The 19,462-nt window shown below is 53.2% G+C and overlaps 1 protein-coding gene across 1 annotated transcript in view; it reads right to left on the bottom strand.

Annotated features, from left to right (window-relative positions):
- The window catches only part of RIN3 (Ras and Rab interactor 3), a 151,016-nt gene that overhangs the window by 36,715 nt on the left and 94,839 nt on the right, over positions 1–19,462 (bottom strand). Inside the window, exons 5-7 of the mRNA XM_023731748.1 lie at positions 16,554–16,645; positions 5,118–5,530; positions 3,902–5,039 (exon numbers count right to left, since the gene is read on the bottom strand). Coding sequence (XP_023587516.1) covers positions 3,902–5,039; positions 5,118–5,530; positions 16,554–16,645 — 1,643 coding nt within the window. The remainder of the gene's footprint in view (positions 1–3,901; positions 5,040–5,117; positions 5,531–16,553; positions 16,646–19,462) is intronic.

Raw genomic sequence — 19,462 nt, 5'->3', positions numbered from 1 at the left:
ATTGTCTGCATTTGAACCCCAGCTCTACCACCGCTGTCTGTGTGATCTTGGCCAGTGGTTATCGGTTGAACTGTGTCCCCTCAAAATGTGTGTTGAAATCTTAACCCCTATACTGTGGATATCCCCACGTGTCTGTCAGTTTGTCGTACGGTGGGGGCTTGCGTGTTGCTGTGATGCTGGAAGCTATGCCGCTGGTACTCAGACACCAGCGGGGTCACCCATGGCGGGCAGGTTTCAGCTGAGCTTCCAGACTAAGACAGACTAGGAAAAAGGACCCGGCAGTCTACTGCTGAAAAGAATTGTCCAGTGGTGCATAGGGTCACTGTGAATTGGAACCAACTTGACGGCACCTAATAACAGCAACATCCTGTGGATGTGATCCTGTCTGGAAATAGGGGTTTCTTTGTCATGTTAATCAGACCATACCAGTGTAGGGTGGATCCTAAACCTAATCACTTCTGAGTTATAGAACGAGCAGAATAGACAGACAAACAGAAGACAGACACCTTGTGCGGATCATCTACAAGGAACCAAGGAAGGCCTAGGGCTACTGACGAGGAAAGAATCACGACATGGCCGAGACCCAGATTTGGACTTCGAGCCTCCAGAACCGTGAGACAATGCATTTTTGTTCTTTAAAGGAGCCCGCCTGTGGTATTTGTGGTAACAGCAGCACTAAGTATCTAAGACACTAGCCATCTCTGAGCTGCGGTTGCTCGAGAATCCCAGCAGCCCAAGCCTGTGGAGTCTGGCTCAGTCAACAGGCTGAAACGTGCAGAGCTGGGGATGGTGCTATCACCATTGATGCTGACTGTGTCCCTCCCTTGGAGCAACTTCCCCACCATCTCTGCAGCTCCAACCCTCCCCATCCCTAGCAGCGCAGCTCAGCGGCCACCCTCTCTCTGCCTGGAGGCCTCCTGCTCCACAATCGTATGCATGGGCAGGTTCTGGTGACACTCTGCCATGTCACCTGCCTGGCTGGATTCTGAGTCTGACCCTTCTTGGCATCCAGGTACCTGGCACAAAGTTGGCCTTGACAGATACTCGGAGGCTGGTGCACGCTGGGGCTGGGGTCCTTCCTGCATGGGCTAGGCTTGTATGGAGCCTCCATTGCCTGATCCCAGGCCACCAGGCCAGTCTCCTGACTGCTCTCCCTGCCTCACCCCTTCCTCTTTGCCCTCCACACAACACACCTTCAGGGGTTCCATCACCTCCAGACCAATCCTCTGCCTGATTGTCATGGCCCCGCATGACACACCCACAACCCTCCCCCTCTCTGCCCTTGTCCACACTGAGCCTGGTAACCTCTTACTTCTCTTCTGGGCCCCAGCTCCGACACTCTGGAAGGCAGGGCTGACCTCAGCTTCCTCAGGGCCACTGTGAGCCTTCCATGCCCTTCCACATCCTCCATGCCTCCCCGTTCATATGGTGCTGGGGCTTTGTCCTAGGGTTCCAGATGATCTCACCAGGCTCACGGCTCTTAGCTCACCCTCCTCCCCAGAACCACAGATGCATATCTCAACTGCTTACTCCTCCTCTCCATTGCGTGTCCAACGGGCGTCTCAAAGACCAAGTGGACAGGCATCTCCCAGCTCCCACCAAACCACCTTACCCCACCCAGACGCTCCATCTCGGGGGATGGCAACTGCACCCTACCAGGGGTTGGTATACAAGCTCTTGTACCCACCCTGCCTCCTGTCTCTCAGCCCACATCCAGTCGGCCAGCAGATCCTGCTGGCTACACCTTCACAAAAGATCCAGAATCTGACCACTTCCCACTCCCTCCTCCACCTCCACCCCATCCAAGCCATCAGCCCCCTTCGCTGCTGGCCTGGTTATTGCAGTAACCTCCTCTGGGTCTCTCTGCTTCCACTCGGCACAATGGCCAGAGTGAATGTGGAAACGTAAATTTATCAAATGTTAATCCGTGAGATTTTGCCACCCCTCTGCTCCCACTCCCACTGCCCAATCTCATTCAGAGTCAAAGCAAGGTCTTTAGCAGTCCACATGGCCCTGCATGGCCTGCCTCCCTGTTATGGAATGAACCGTGTCCCCCAAAATATGTGTTAGAATCCCAACCCCTATACCTGTGGATATCATCCCATTTGGGAACAGGGCTTCCTTTTTTATGTTAATGAGGCCGTATCGCCGTAGGGTGTATCTTAAACCTAATGACTTTGGAGATGCGGAAGGAGCAGATCAGGCACAGAGCAAACAAGCACGAACGGGGGAAAGACAGATGCCACATGGAAATCGCGAAGGAACAGAGGAACGTCTGGGCTAGACAAGCTGAGGAGACAAGGCCCTTCCCCCAGAGCCAACAGACAGAGAGAGGAAGACTTCCTCTAGAGCCAGCACCCTCAATGAGGACTTCTAACGTCCTGAACTGTGAGAAAATACACTTCTGTTCGTTAAAGCCACCCAGCAGCACTAGGTAACTAAGACACCCCCATGACTCCCTGACTTCACTTCCTATCACTTTCGCCTTTGCTCCTGTACATCTTATTCTAGCATTTACCCACTGCCATGTTTGCTGCATTTCACGCTCGCTAGACGGTAAGGTCCCCAGGGAAGAGGTTTTGCCGATTTTGCTTCCCAAGAGTGTCTGGCACACAGTGGGTGATCAGTCATTGTTGGACGAACCCACTTGCTCAGCTGACTCCCTGCTCAGACCACGAGCCCCTCCGGGCTGGGCCTCAGACTCTGAGTCAGCCACCTGATGGGGAATGGGCTGTCGTGGGAGGGCCCAGCCCATGCCGCCCCCATCCCTGAATCCCCGACTTCCTGCCCATGAGGCCTTTCCAACCGCAGGTAATGGGCTCCCGACAACTCAGGGCTCCATGCCGATGCACACGTGGCACTGGGCTCCTGCGATCTCCCCCACGTCTCAACTCCACTCCCTATCACTGTGTCTGAAGTTCCACCCTCAGTCCTTGGGCCATGCAAACTTAGCCGTTCTCAGGAGTCCACAATCGAAATCCAATAGCGCTGGGAAAAGCAGCACTTAAGCTGTCTTTTTAAGAAACATTCACTAGGAATCTACCTGGCTGTAGAGTTCCAAATGTCCCTTCTTGTGACACTGACCCTTTCAGTGTTGAATTTGGTGGGATGGGCTGGAGGTTCCCAGGGGAGGTGGCACTTGAGGGCTTGGGGTGGTGTCTATTTCCAATGGGTTCAGAAGACCTTCAGTGTTTTCACAAGTGGGTCGCCACAGCAGTGTGATCTTGCTGAATATTTTAAATATTTATATATGTGCGTAATTGATTGCAATGTGAAATATATTTCTCATTGTGGATCACAATTGAAAAAGATTTGACAGCGACTCAAGTAGAGGCTAGTGGTGGGTGGAGGAGGGCCGAGGAATGCTTTAGAAGGGGTGGTTGAGCAGCAAGCTGTCTTAGGTCGGTTCCCCAGAAACAGAGCCTGAGACAGGGATTCGACACCTACCACTGATTTGGGGAGAGCCCTCGGAAGAAAAGGAGGAAGAAGGATGGGGCCGGGGAAGGGCTGGAGCAAGGATCTGGTCTCAGCCACAGCCTGATCCCACAGGGAGTTTTGTAGCAACACATAGTAGGTCCCACCTTGAGGTAAGGGGGTGGCCTTTTGTACCCCATGGCAGACAGTGACTAGCTGAGAGCTGCCAGTTGAGGGGAGGGGTGCAGGCAATATGGATCCTTTATGGCCAAGGTCAAGTCTCCAGAAAAGGGGGCAGCTCTGAGCCATTAACAGCCAACACTCACACCACAGTGGGATGGTTGCACCAGGCCGGGGAAGGGGATATGGACAGGACACCAACATGCCCACTACAGAGACCTCTTCTGTCCTAAGTGGCTCCTGAGCCTATGAGCCCCTTTGTCCTTCCCTTCCTTGCACCCACCCGTAGCCCTGCCCAGGCACTGACCGAGCTCCTCCTCCATGTGCAGGGTAGGGTCCACTAGGGCCTTGAGCTCGGTGCTCTGCAGCAGGTAGCTCTTGAGCTGGGTCATCATGGTGCGGATCTCCTGCAGCATCTCGGTGCTGGAGGACTGGTGCGTCATCATCTCCTGGCTGTACACCTTGTAGTCTTGCACCAGGCTGCCGAAGTATGAGGACTTGTCCTGCGCCAGCTCCACCACCTTCTTGTACAGCTTTCGGTTGCTGGAGAGGAAGGCCTGGAAGACATTGGTGAAGCTCGCCAAGCTCAGCCGGTGCCGTGCCTTGCCCAGGATCATCGACGGCTTCTTCTTCACGCTGGGGCTGAGGAACTGTTCCAGTTCCTCCTCTGTGCTGCTGGTTGAATAGGAGTCCTGGTCTGCAGCAGAGGCAGGCACACCAAGGCTGTCTGAGAGGGAGGCCAGGGAGCCTCTGAATTCTGGGGAGCTCTGGGGATGGGCCCTGGCCTGGGCATGGAGGCTCTGAGTCCCAGCTTGGGGGGCAGGGCTTGGGCCTTCCTTGGGTGGCTCAGGAGGGGGCTTCTCAGGGGCCACCTCCTCTGTGGAGCGCTCAGTGCTCTCCAAGGGACTCGGGAGGTTGGAGGCCAGCTGCCGGGAGATGCGTTTCTTCCTGGGGGGCGGCACTGGAGGCTGCCTGGTCTTCCTTGGAGGCTCCTGTATGCTGCCCAGGTCACTGGCTTTGGCCTCTGCTTCCTGGTCTTGCTCCGTGGTCCTCGGAGGCCTGTCCCCAGGACTGTCTGAGGTCCCCTGGAGAGGCAGGCTGAGCAAGGTTGCTCTGGAATTGCCCAGCTGGTCCCCCTCTGCTGCCACCCCCTTGTCTGCTTTCCTCGAGCTGAGGTCCTCTAAGGAGACCCTCTCGGAGAGGTGACGTCTAGGGGGTACAGCAGGAAGTCTCTTCTTCGAGAGCGGTGGATGGGCCGGGGCCTGCTGCAAGGGGCTGGGGGCGGCTCCCTGCTTCATCTCTTCCTCCCTGAGGGGGCCCAGGCCTGGGGTGGGGCATGGGAGACTCTTGCAGGCTGTCATGGGTGGCTGGCTTGGAAGGTCTGGGGGGCCTGAGGCATGGGGTGCCAGGTGGGGGGCAGAAACTGGGGGTGTGGGAGCGAGTGCCTCTGGGGAGTGGGGAGCAGCAGCTACAGGATCAGAAAGGGGTGAAGGGCAAGGAAGAGCAGGAGCAGGAGCGGGAGCAGGAGCAGGAGCAGGAGCAGGAGCAGGGAGCGGAGGAGGGGAGAGAGGAGGAGGCCGGGCTGGGCCGGAGAGATTGACAGGGGGCGTTGGGGGCGGGGGTGGGGGGCGGCGTGGGGCCCACCGGGAGGTGGGTGAGGTAGCTTCGGAGGCGGGGGGCAAGAGGCACACAGGGCAGCTTCCAGGGGGTGGCGGGTCAGTGGACTGGGCGCTGCAGCAGTCTTCCATGAAGACAGGGTTCACGAACCACAGGTGGTCATTTCCTACTGCCAGCTCGATTTCGCAGGAACAGTTTGCGTAATGGGCCGTGGGCCTGAGGCTGGAGGCTGAGGGTGCTCCCCCGGGGGCTGGGTCTCCAGGGGGCTCCGCTGGGCTCCACGCGGCTCGCCGGGGGTTCATCGCGGAGTCCCAGAAGCCTGTGGAGACAAGAACAGGAGAGGCAATCAGTTTGTTGAGCTGCCCAGAGAGGGTGGTGTTTGGGGCGGGGCGAGGGCAAGGCCACCCAAGGCATTTGCTTCACTGTTCTGAGGGTTGTTTTCCCCGCTGGGGCTGTTTTAAACCTCTCCCACCACTTCCTGCCCGGCGAGGGGAAGCCCCATGCGAAGCTCCGCAGCACCCAGGGTGACAACCCGCTGTGCTCTAGAGCCAGGCGGGTGGGGAAGAGGGGACAGAAAAGTTCCTGCACGCGCCCAGCGAGGTGCTCTGGGGCAGGTCACTTGACCTTTCTAGGCCTCAGTCGAATCATCTCTAAAATGGGAGTGATGACAGTACCCACATCCCAGGCTTGCAAGGAGGAAGTTCATTCCTATCCGGGAAGGTGCTTTGGCAACTTGGAATCGTTCAGCCTGTTTTGGCCACCCCGATTGCTATACACTGGAAGAACAAACCCATGGATTGTGGCCAGTGGGATCCGACCTTACTGCCCAAGCAGGGAACCCCTGGTCACTGCAAAATGATTTTGACTCAGGTCAATCTCAATGTTAAAATAAAAAGCCAGTCCCATGCTTCCAGGTGGGGGAAGCCAGAGCAGATAGCGGGGGCTCCGGCACCAGTGAGCAAAGTTCTGGTGAACGAACGTCCTTCCATTAGCCCAGTCCTCATGGACTCAGCCCATCGTCACAGCCACCACAGCAGCCCCTCTTGTGAGGCCTGTCCCTACGGAGGCCGTGCTGGTCAGCACTAGGCTTGTTCTTGGTAAGGGCTGTGGAATAGCTGAGCTGAAAGGGCATCATAGGTCAACTAGCTTGGGAGGTCTTGACCTCTGGGTACCACTTCCACCAGGAAGCTGATGAAAGCTCAGGATTTGCCAAAAAAAAAAAAAAAAAAAAAAAAGTCACAGAGACCCAACATTTCATTTCAGCTGGCTTGCAGATCAGTCTGAAGCTAACTCAAGCAACGCTTCCATGGAGAGGAACATGGCACCCAGGTCTTGTCCAACCTGTTAATTTTAGAGGTGGATGGAGATTTAGACAGACAGGCCCTTGACAATGGCCGGGCCCCGAGCCTCTCACGCAAGGTCTTGTTTTGGCTTGAGGAGGGATTTGTCAGTAAGAAAGCTTCCAAAACTAGCATGAAGGATAGTAGTAGGAGCAAACATTCAGCAGCGGCCGGGGGCTCCATGCTTAACACGGATTATCTCATTGATCCCTGACCACCAGCCTTGAGAGGCAGTCTGAACATTGTCTCCATTTTCCAGATGAAGACAAGAGACTCAGAGAGATTCAATAACTCGCTCACGATCACAGGGTTAGTGAGTGAAGGAGCTGGGATTTGAACCAGGTCAGACTAGTTCTAACTTGTTGCCATCCAGTTGATTCTGACTCATAGTGACCCTATAGGACAGAGCAGAACTGCCCCATAAGGTTGCCAATGCTGTGATCTTTATAGAAGCAGACTGCCACATCTTTCTCCCACAGAGCAGCTGGTGGGTTCAGACTGCCGACCTTTTGGTGAGCAGCCGAGTGCTTAACCACTGTGCCACCAGGTCTCCTTTAGACTAGTTCTAAAGCCCAGGTGTTTACCCTGTGTGCTGCAGCCTTCCTTCATAGGAACTTGCGACACTTCCTATCTCGGTGACTCTCCCAAGCTCAGTGTGTAGCAGGGCGGCGGGCGTGCACCCCAGCACTGGGGGTTGGTGAGAACACGCAGGCTCTTGATGTGGAAAAGGAAGGAATGGGACAAAATGGCGGGAGCAGCTCTGTGTGTACCTGCTCTGACAAATGGGTAGCATGGGGATGTGGGCTTTTCCCACCTTGCCAGCAGGGTCACCAACCTAGTCACGGTTTGCAGTGGCATTCCAGGGAAGTGGGGCTGTGAGGGACTGACAGAAAGTGAGTCGTGACCCACCCAGCTGGGTGCCTCCCTCTGGGTGGGCTATCATGGGCACAGGGCTGGCTCAGTATCTGGCACTGTCCTGGGCAGAGATCCTGTGTCTTGCAGCCTGAGTGTTGTGGCCAGGGGAGAGGGGCCTGCTGTTGCCACATTAACAAGGATGGCAAACATTTGTGTGACTCTTTTCAGCTTGAAAAGCTCTTGGCACATCGAAGCCACAACCTGAGGGCCTGGTGCATCCACAGTGGGAGCAGCTCTTGGGGCTCCCCTGTGATCTGGAAGAGGTAGTCTGCACGACTCGTTGCCTACGCTTTGCTTTCATGGACAGCTCCTGACCACTCTGTGGTGGATTCACTCTCCCTGTGCTTTGCATCAAGCACACAGATCCTCTGGTCCTGGGGAGTGAGCATTGGAAGCAATGTGTCCATGTCTACACGGCCCAATAAAGTTCTCCACTTGGAAGTTTTCCTAGTAAGGAGCAGCAGGCAGCCGGGCTGACACAACACTTGAGCTGAGGCCCCTGATACCTACAGTTTTCCACAAGACTTGGGCGAAGATGGAAGTCGTGGGGTAGATGATGTACAGAATGTGCCTGGACACTCCCACTAGCGCTCACCTAGATCATGGCCACTGCCGGCCCCATGCCTGGACGCTCCCATTATTGCTCACCCAGATCCCTGGGTGGTGTAAATGGCTAACACGCTTGGCTGCTAACCAAAAGGTTGGAGGTTGAAGTCCACCCAGAGGTGCTTCAGAAGAAAGGCCTGATGATCTACTTCTGAAACATCAGCCACCGAAAATCCACGGAGTACAGTTCTACTCTGACACACATGGGGTCGCCATGAGTCGTAATGAACTCGAAGGCAACTGTTTTTTACTTTTTCTTTTTCGCTTTAGATCATGGCCACCACCTGCCCATGCCTGGACATTCCCATTATTGCCCACCTAGATCATGGCCGGAGCTCTGGCAGTGCAGTGGTTAAGAGCTTGGCTGCTAACAAAAAGGTCAGCAGTTTGAATCCACCAGTAGCTCCTTGGAAACGCTATGGGGCAGTTCTACTCTGTCCTATAGTGTCGCTATGAGGCAGAATCAACTCGACGGCAATGGGTAGATCATGGCCACAGCTCCCCTCAACACTCCTTGGGGTGCTATACCAGACAAATAGTAGGCCCTGGATTGCTATTTGTTCAGAATCACTTCTAACTCTTTAGCCCGGCATTCAAGGCCTGTGAGATCTGGCCACACACATTTTTTCTAGCATCATCTGCTGAGTCTTGACCCCACTCTATCTGCTGCTCACTTCTTCCTGAACACGCCATGGCTGCCCCACCTTCTGGCCTTGGCTAATACTGTTCCCTCTGCTTTGAATTCTTTCCCCCACCCTCTCCATCTGGCAAATGCTTACTCATCCTTCAAAACGGCTCAAACGTGGCTTGTCTAGTGGAGTCTCACCTCCACACCTCTGAGCGGCCCCAGCTCTGGTATACTCCTATCATTTGGGACCGTAATTCTTCCCGTTTGTGTGTGTTAGGCTGACTCCCCAGCCAGTCTCTGAGCTTACAGAAGGCAGCAACAATGCTTCCTCATCTGAGTACCTACAGCAGCTAAGATGTCATTTGGTGCATAGCAGGCTCAGTGTTCGCCATTAGCTCACAGGAGTGGATCATCTTGGCCAGAGTGGAGTTGGGGGTTCTATGGATGGGACTCAGGAAAGGTGAGTTTTGATAGCAAGGTGGGAACGACTTGGACCATGCATGGGAGGTAAGAAAGGTAAGAAAAGGTGGAAACAGGACAATGAGAGAGGGAGGCAGAAAGAGGGCAAGGGAGCAGAGAGTCTGCATAGGCCAGCAGGGTGGGGCCATTCTGCGCAGAGTAAGAGAGGCCTTTTCCACCACAAGGTTTTGGATTCTGGAAGGAGTGGAGCAGACCGTGGGGCTCAGAGAAACGGCCCGGGTGTGGGTGTCTCTAGGGACTGCCTCACTGCCCACAAGACAGGCCTGAGGGATGCAGCCTGGCAGGGCAGAGGCCTCGAAGCTGATACCACTCTGAGGACTGGGGGAAGCTGAGACCTGGAGGCTGCATCTCAGGGTCTGGGGGCCTGGTAGGGAAACACCGTGGCAGTGTGGGGCTTCATGCTCAAAAAAAAAAAGGAAGTAGGTAACTTTCTTCACAGAACACCCAGGGCAGAGAAGCGGAACTCTGTGTCGTGCAATCCTAGTGGTTGGCAGAGCTATGGGCACCTACTCCAACGGCACCATGCCAAGCCATGTGGTCATCACTTGTCCTTCTCCTCTGCACTCCCCTCTGCCTTAGGCAGCCATTTTGCTGGCCCTGTGGCCTCTTGAGCCACGGTTGTGGGTGCCTCTTGCCAGGTGTCCCCTCTTAAAATCCTTTGTGGGTCTGGCCGTGGCAGGTGCTGGCACTGAGGACAAAGGTGGCCAGGGCTTCCCCCCTTGGAGCACCCTGGGTTAGTGGCAGGACAGACATGAGAACTTGTAAATGCAGCAAAATGTTCCAGAATCCATGGTAACAGCTCGAAAGTCCAATGAGTTCAGTGAATAATCATTTTTCTGTGGTCTCCCAAAGATGGGTTGTTGGACAAACTCAAGTTTTCAATGAATTTTTAATAACCTAGGAAAATTCTCATTAGATAATATGAAGGACAAAGCAAGTTACACCCGAACTTGGAAGAGCTACAGAACTTATGCCATTTCTAAACATATTAAAATATGAAAAACATAAGTGCAAAAATGTTTGAGAACCACTGCAAATGTAAGACCCTCCACGAGACGGACTGACACAGTGGCTGCAACAATGGTCTCAAGCACAGCAACGACTGTAAAGCCGGCGCAGGACCCGGGCAGTGTTTCGTTTCGTTGTACTGTTGTCACCGTGACTAGGAACTGACTCGACAGCACCTAACAACAGCAACGTTTGTCATTACCTTCTCCAAATTCCTTTCGCACTTAGAAGCAATTGCATATAGCTTAGTGCTTAATTATCCCCTATGTTTGTTTTGTTGCCCCAAATTAACCTAGAAGCTCTTGAAGTCCAAGATGCCATCTTCTACAGCCTGCACTTTGGAACACTGGCTTTTCCAAGGTCACACTGACGTTTTCACATCAGCTCATGAACAAACATGGATGAGGCATCATATGATGCTGAGCCTGCAAGCCAACGGCCCCGCTCCGGCGACATCATCCCGATCTGAGCCGCAGGCCTTCTGTGACGCTCTGGGTATTTCTGACATTCTACTCATCTTTTAAGAAATGAGTAGAACGCCAGAAACATAAAAGTGCTGACGTTAAAGATAGGAAACACTTATGCCTCATTAACTTACTGCCATTGCGAAATCATCAGGTGGTCTGGGACCCAGGAGAACTTCACCCTGAACTAGACATTCCTTGACTCTGGCTTTAGGACAAAATGACAAGTCATAAATATGCTCAAAGAAAACAAAACAAAATGCAGTCTGCAAAACACTATGTGCGTGCAAATTAAACAAACAAAAAAAAAGGACTGGGAGGAAATGTATCCAAAACTTTCAGCAATGATGACATGCGTTGCTTCATCCTCATCGTTTTCTGCTTTAGTCAGTTAAAACAAGTACAATTGACTTTCACAATGAGAAAAAAATGTAATGAAAAAGACGCACACACAACAAGGATGATGCAGGGGTGGGGTTTCACTGCCCTCCCTTCCCCAGTACCAGACCCAGGCCCCTTTACAAAAGGGTGCCATGTTGTCTTCCACGGGAGGCAAGGCAAGTGGGAGGAGAGAGGTGAGGAGTGAGAGGCTGTGAGCAGGGCTGGCTGAGGATCAGATGGCAGTGGTATAGACAAAAGAGCGCAGAGTTCAAACTCAGAACGCCCAAGTGTGAATCCAGCTTCTATCTTGTCCTAGTGCGGAAAGCTTGCCAGTCTCTCTCTCTACCTCTCTGTATAACAGCTTTACTGAGACAATTAATATAACATACAATTCATCCACGTAAAGTGTACAATTCAATGGTTTTTAGTATAGCCACAGAGTTGTGTTACTATCACCATCAACTGTAAACATCTTCATTATGCCAAAAAGAAACCTTGTACCCATTATCAGTCATTCCCCGCTCTCTCCAATTTCCCCAGCCATGGCAACCACAAATCTACTTTCTGCTTCTATAGATTTGCCTGTTCTGGACATTTCATATAAATAGAATCATACAGTATGTATGTGGTCTTTTGTGACCGGCTTCTTTCACTCAGCATAATGTTGTAGCTTGTATCAGCACCTCTATCTCTTTTTACTGCTGAATAAGCCCTGTAGTCTCTTGGAGTTTCCACTTCCTCGTCTGTAAAATCGTGTCTTTGTCTGTGAATGAAATGAGATAATGCACGTGTGGTGAATATGTCAATGAATTTGCCTCCCATTGTCCTTTTGGCTTTCCCTGAAATGCTGACTTTACCAGGGTAACACTTGGCTCAAGGGGATCCAGTCACTAGGTTGGCCATGATCATTCTGATTCTCCCTGGATAATTTGATGAGCCATAATTGAACAGCCATGATCAGGTGGTGATGGCGGCTGGAGGCCGAGTCAGTCCGAGGAGTAGGGAAGCAAGGAGGCTGGACCACAGGGAGAATGGAGCTGGCATGTGCAGAAGGAGCAGCTGCTCTTTCTTGCAAAGCCTGGCTGACTTTCTGTCTTCATTTCTTGGCGGTTCCCTATGTCCTTTCACTAAATCCTCCCTTCTCAATGCTAGTTTGAGAGGGTTTTAGTTCTCTGTGACAGAGGGCCAGGCAGGATGCCTGGTGCGGCGGGGCTGTGGTGAATGCTGCTCTCTGTATATTTATCTCACTCTTGCACAGAGGACTGGGGAGACCCAGGCCTCACATCCCAAGGCCAAGGCCTCTGCCCACTCTGGCCCCTGGCAGAATGGGCTCTCTCAGCCCCAAGTCTTTGTCCACTCGGGGACAGGACTGAAAATTTAACCTCTCCTTGGTGCCAGTGAAGAATTATCCTGGCGAGGCTCAGAGGGGCCACTTTTGCTTATGTCCCTAGCACTTGGGAACTGTAGGTCTGAACAGAACTCCTGGGTTTCCTAAGTTGCAACACGCTCAGGTCTCACTTAAGTTCTGCTTTCAAGGAAAAAGTGCTGACAGACGGAATCTGACCCACCGCTGGCTGCCCAGACGGTCACCTCCCTCGCCTACCTCCTCATCCCAGGATGGCCTATTCCAGAAAGCAATGCAGTTCTCCCAAGAGGAGAAGCTGTTCAAGTTCAGTCATTCTCAGGCTTTAGGGGTGGCGGTGCTCCTGCAGGTCCCAAGGGAGCCCCAGGGCCACAGTCCCAGTGACATCTGCCTAAGCAATGGGCCAGGGCAGGGGCAGCAAACTGGCCTCCCCACACTCAGGCCACCTACCTCCCCCAGGAGATGCAGCTCACCTGCCCTCCAACTTGGCCTCAAAATTGGCCACTGACTGCTCGTTGCAAAGACAACAGAGAAGGCCCTGAAGTGCAGCAAGGAGAGTCCAGAGGCTGTCCTTAGGCGGGACCAATCCCAGCTCAGCTGCTTTTCCAGTGAGTGAGGTGGACAAGCTTCTCAGCTGTGCTAAGACTTGGCCTTCTTATCTTTACAATAGAGATGCAGGCTTACACAAAGGCAAGGCCAAGTGCTTGCAATGGTCTGAAAGTGTCGATCATGTTGATTTAGGCTGCAGGGGCATGCCATTTGGACTGTGTTATGGATTGAAGCGTATCCCTCAAAAATGAGTGTCAGCTTGGCTAGGCCATGATTCCCAGTACTGTGTGGTTGTCCTCCATTTTGTGATCTGATGTAATTATCCGATGTGTTCTAAATCCTAACATTTATGATGTTAATGAGGCAGGATTAGAGGCCATTATGTTAATGAGGCAGGACACATTCTACAGGATTAGGTTGTATCTTGAGTCCATCTCTTTTTTTTGTTTTTGGAGGCCCCACTGGGATATGAACCCTTGAGTCAATCTCTTTTGAGATATAAGAGAGAGAAGTGAGCAGAGAGGAGAGGGACCTCCTACCACAAAGCAAGAAGAGCTGGGAGTGGAGCACACCCTTTAGACCCAGGGTCCCTGTGCTGAGAAGCTGCTAGACCATGGAAAGATTGATGACAAGGACCTTCCCCTGGAGCTGGTGCACTGAATTCAGGCTTCTAGTCTCCTAGCCTGTGAGAGAATAAATTTCTGTTGGTTAAAGCCATCCACTTGCGGTATTTCTGTTATAGCAGCCTTAGATAACTAAGACAGACTATGTGTCACAAAACCGTCTCCTGTCTCATGTCCAAGACCCTGGGAGGGTAAGAACCCAACAACTAAAACGTATGGGGGCTAAGTTCAGTGTTGATTCTCAGTACTAACTGAAAACTGACTCTAAAGTTTATAAGCCAGGTAAGTCAGACCTAGAAGAGGCCAGATAAAGAGTTAGGGGGCAGCATGAAGTAGTGGTAGGTGCTGGAGTACAGCTCTGCCATGTACTGTGGCACTGGACATGTTACTCCACCTCTCTGTGCCTCAGTTTCCTCGGTCATTAAAACAGGGTTATAATAATAAACCCTGTTGCCATCGAGTCAATACCAACTCATAGAGACCCTATAGGATGGTGTCTTAGTCATCTAGTGCTGCTCTAACAGAAATACCACAAGTGGAGGGCTTTACAAAGAGAAGTTTATTCTCTCACAGTCCAGTAGGCTACAGGTCCAAATTCAGGGCATCAGCTTCAAGGGAACGCTTTCTCTGTCGGCTCTGGAGGAAAGTCCATGTCATCAGTCTTCCTTTGGTCTGGGAGCTTCTCTGCACAGGAACCTCAGATCCAAAGGAGGCGCTCTGCTCCCGGCACTGCTTTCTTGGTGGTATGAGGTTCCCCTGTGTCTCTGCTCGCTTCTCTCTTTTATATCTCAAAAGAGATTGCATTAAGACACTAATCTTGTCAACCTCATCAGTATAACCTCGTCACAGTGATAGAATTTACAACACATAAGGAGATCGCATATAATCTCATCAGAGTGATAGAGTTTACAACACATAAGGAAATCACATCAGATTACACAAGCATACAACACTGGGAATCATGACCCAGCCAAGCTGACAGGTATTTTTGGGGGATACAACTCAATCCATGACAGATGGATTAGAACTGCCCCATAGGGTTTTGTAGGCTGAAATCTTTACAAAAGCAGACTGCTATATCTTTCCCCCATGGGGCAGCTGGTGGGTTTGAACCACTGACCTTTTGGTTAGCAGCAGAGCGCTTAGCCACTGCACCACCAGGGCTCCTATTACACTAATACAGCAAAACCTGTGAAAGAGGGAACCTCTGTAAGGCGGAAACCCTGTCAGAGAAGGAGACCTCAAATATTTTCCACTAAAATGAGCAATAGAAAAGTGGTAAGGCTGCACCCTGTCAAAGGTGGAAAACTTGCAAGACCTGGAAAAACCAGGCAGACCCACTGAGATGAATTCCGGCTCTCGTAGGTTTCACGGTAGTACTTACTTTGCAGGGGTGCTTGAAGACTTGATGAGTCAATGAAAGCAAAGGGGTTAGAATGTAGTAAGCACTCATTAAATGTTAGTATCCACGGGCCTGAACTCCTCCTCATCTGGCCCTTTGACTGGGGGCTGCCTTGTGGCCTCTCTTGCTTTGCCATTCAGAGTCCCCTCCGGGTGGTGGACAGAGGTCTGGCCTGGAGCCATAGGATGTGGTCTCTGATACCCTTTCAGTTATTGCTTCTTCCATTCAATCAATACTGGCCCACAGGGCACTCCTGTGTTCTAGGCCCTGTGCTCAGTTTGCTTTTAATAAAGACCTGTTGATTAATTGCTGTGTTCATGAACGTGACCTGGCGGCCCGGGTTATGAGGCCTACAGGGGCTCCTGAAACAGCTTCCAAAAAGGGTTTCCTCTACATCTCCCGTAAGAAAGTCTCTGCTCCTGACACAAGCCAACAGGTGGCTGACCTGGCTTCTGAGGAACTACAGAGGTGAGCTGGGTGTCCCATGGACCAGCGTGGTAAGGTCACAGTCACAGGTCAACGCTGGCTGAGTTCATGCTGGTAAATGGCTTTGTATAGACCAACACGTGGGAAAAACTCAGTAGACACAAGCTCTTCTTATTATTATGTGACAGAGATGGGTCAGAAACACTCCTGCCCCCTCCCCATCTCTTTTCCTCTGCCCTCTTCATCCCTCAAAAGGTCAAGGGAGCCAGGGGGATGGGTAAGGCTGTGCTTAAGGTCAGCTAGGTGGGCAGGGTCAGGCAAGGGGGCAGGGGGCATGTGCCAGCTCATGGTCCTTTCCTTCTGACAAGGGCGGGGCTGGGGGCCATGACTGCGGTGGCTACTGTGTCCCCAACTATTGTCGATTGAATTATGCCCCCTAAAATATATACTGAAGTCCTGGCCCTGGTACCTGTGAATGTGATCCGTGGTTTTGTTATGTTAATGAGGTCACATCAGAGTAGGGCGGATCGTAAACCTAATCACGTCTGAGTTATAAAAAGAGCAAAACAGACGCAGAGACACACAGGGGAAGATGCCATGCGAGGACAGATACACATGGCAGATGTGCCTTGCCTACAAGCAAGTATTGCCAGCTGCTAGAAGCCGAAGCAGACAAAGAAGGACCTCTCCCGACAGCCACACCCTGAATTCAGACTTCTAGCCTCTTGCTGTGTAAGAAAATAAACTTCTGTTCTTTAAAGCCACCCGTGTGTTGTTTTTGTGTTATAGCAGAACTAGGAGGCTGAGACACCAGCTCTCAGACCGCCACTCAGAGGGCTCTTGGTATTAGATTCAGATTCCTCCAGAGACCAAAGCCGGGGGGCCCCCAACAAGCCCCCCAGTGCCCTCAGACCAAACACAGTTGTGCATCGGACCCCCTGGGTAGCTGCTGAGAGGCGCCACTGGGGAGACCGGGGCATCTCCCTGGTCGGCGGTTCAGCAGCCTGGGATGCGGGTGGTCTCATGGGAGCTGGGACTCAGGATCCAGCCTGGTCTCAGCCTGAGGGCCTATTCCTCTGCACATGTGGCCACTGGGACAGCCTGGGGCCCCATCTCCTACAATCTCGCCCCTCCCCTGGCCTGTGGAGAGGACTTACCCAGGCCCAGGTTGGAGATGGTCTCCAGGTCTGTGAAGCTGCGAGCCTCGAGGATGGCCTGGGGTAGCCTCAGCGTGAAGGGCAGTAAGTCTCTGTGGGGACACAAGGGGTCAGTGGTCATGCTTGGGAGGGTCCGTGGTGTCCATTCCTCCAGCCCCCACCACCCTCAAACCCACAGCGTTCATGGAAGAGCTGCCACAGCCCTGCTGGCCGCTGGGGTCTCCAAGCAGATGGAGGACTTCCCTGGGGGCTGAGAGGCAGAGCCCTGGAGCTGAGGGAGCAGCTGGGTGGGGGCTTCACTGAGTATCCAGTCCTGTCTGGGTACCAGGGTGTGGGGACCTGCCTCTGCTTCTCCCTGGTTTTCCTGGCCCCTGGGACAAGCCCCAGGCTCCAAAGCCACTATCCTGGGTAGAGTGAGTGAGCAACCCTTTACCACCCTCTAACCCTTGCTGCTCACACTGAGATGTGCCAGTGAGCGGGCAGTCAGACATCCTCCGGTGAGCGCACAGTCAGGCTTCACCCAATGGGTGCACAGTCAGACATCCCCTGGTTAGCACACAGTCAGGCTTCACCCCGTGAGCACACAGTCAGACATCCCCTAGTGACTACACAGTCAGGCTTCACCCAGTGAGCACACAGTCAGACATCCCCTGGTGAGCACACAGTCAGACATCCCCTGGTGAGCGCGCAGTCAGGCATCCCCTGGTGAGCACACAGTCAGACTTGACCCGGGGGCACACAGGCTCTGTCCAGAGGGTTCACGGTTAGTCATTCCCCAGCAAGCACACAGCCAGAATTCACCCAGGGGCACACAGACACCATCCAGCAAGGACACAATGAGGCACCCCGTTCTATCTCAAGCCTTTGGTCTGAATGGGAATCGCCCGGGGCTCTTACCAGAGATGGAAGGGATTCAGACACCCTCACCCTTACTGCACAGGTGAGGAAACTGAGGCCAGAGAGGGAAGGGGATGTGCCCAGGCCGCGTGGTACATGAAGGGCAGAGTGTGCTCAGCCCCAGGCCTCCTGACTCCTAGGCCACGGCTTGTTTCACAGGCCTAGAAGGGGCGTGTGGCACAGCCGAGAGTCCCAGACTGGGTCCCAATTTACACATGGTCCTGGCATTCAAGGCCCATCAGGGCCTGACCTCCCTTTCCAGCCACATCTTCCACTCCTTCCTTATTATTCCAGCTGCTCTATTCTCTGAACTATGTCATGGGATGATGGCCCCCTTACAGGACCAAGGAGAGGATGCATGGACAGTCCTCAGCCCGGTGCTTGGCACCCAGTCGGTTCTTCATAGCTGGCAGCTGCCATTTTTACTAACAATAACCTATTCAGCCCTCCCTTGCTTATGCTCTTTCCTGCTTCTCCACAAACCCCAATTCCAATCACTAAGTTCTTGTCCATCCATCCTCAGCTGAGAAGCCTTCTCTGAGGGCCCTCAGCCAGAGTGGTCTCCCTGGGGCCCTGGTGGCTTCTCTGCACCACACCCACCACCTCTGGTCTTCTCCCTGTTAGCACTGTGCTGTGAGCCCTCCTGGGGGCAGGGGGTGGGAGGCACCCAACTGTATGGTCTCGGACACCTAATGGTCTAAGTAAACCCCAGAGGCTCAGCGAGTATTTGCTGAATGGACTAATTCAAATTTAGGGAACTGAATGGAAGGAGAGCCGGGCAGAGACCTCCTGGGACAGGGCTGGCAGAGATTCCAGAACCATCTCTGCTGCCCCAGTCTCCTCCACTCAGCTACCAGGCTTCCCAGAACGCCCCACGCCCTTTGAAGAAGCGCTTTCACAGGCGAAGGACACTTCTATTTGAGGAGGAGCAGGAAGGGGAGGCTGTGGCAGAAGATTCTAGACCCTTTTGTCAGGTCCTGGGATGTGGCTTTGGCCAGCTGCCACCCCAGCCCCCTGCTCCACTGTAAAATGGGGTGCAGTTGCTCAGCCACCTACGCAGCTTTCAGTCTCATAGTTGTGTGATCCCCCTGCAAACCCGAGGCCTCTGGCAGCTGCCTGTCTGTCCCCTCTCCAGGTAGACCAGCGCAGACTCAGGCTGGACAGGCCCTCAGTGCTCGCTCCCATCGCAGGCCCTGCCCACCATCACCACCACAAGAGCCTCTAACTGCGAAGGGTGATGAAATTCATCCTTATGTCACCTCTGTTCACCTGGCTGGCTGTCCAGTCTGCCACTGGGGATCAACAATTCTAATGATTCCTCTGTCACTGTTTTTATCGTAATGGCCAGCAGGGGGTGCTCAACTCATCTGGTACCCACCCCCTCTCCACCAGGACAATCGCTTGGCAGCCCCTCACCCACCTCCTCAGTCTGTGGCTCACGCCCTAGCCTTGAGCCCTGGCCTCCAAGGTCTTCCCCAGTCTGGTCCAGTCTGCCTCAACCCCTACTTCTGCCCACCCCAAATCCTTCCCTCCCAGTGCCTCCCAAAAGGCCACGCTCACTCCCTATTGTGATTATGCCTGAGTGGGTCCCACCTCTGGACAGAAGCCCCCTCCTCCTTTTCACCTCTGTCTACTTAGACTCCACCCCCACCACGGGCCCCCCAGGGACCTCCTCCTCCATGACCCAGTTCTCAAGGACTTCATTCTTCCCTACTTCCCACGTGCCATCCATCAGCATTTCACCCAGGGGCCACTTCTTCTAGACAAGTCAAAGGAAAAGCATGATGTGTGTGTTTGTTGAGGACCTACTATGTGCCAGGTACCGGACGAGGTGTTTTACAGGCCTTAGAGCCCTGGTGGCGCAGTGGTTAAGAGCTTGGCTGCTAACCAAAAGGTCGGCAGTTCAAATCCACCAGCTGCTCCTTGGAAACCCTATGGGGCAGTTCTACTTTGTCCTGTAGGTTCACTATGAGTCAGAATTGAGTTGATGGCAATGGGTATATCACATGACT

Source organism: Trichechus manatus, unplaced genomic scaffold (genome assembly GCF_000243295.1).
Source record: "Trichechus manatus latirostris isolate Lorelei unplaced genomic scaffold, TriManLat1.0 scaffold00045, whole genome shotgun sequence".
Lineage (NCBI taxonomy): Eukaryota > Metazoa > Chordata > Mammalia > Sirenia > Trichechidae > Trichechus > Trichechus manatus.
The sequence above is the reverse complement of the archived record's forward strand: the minus strand, read 5'-3'. Positions and strand labels throughout refer to the sequence as shown.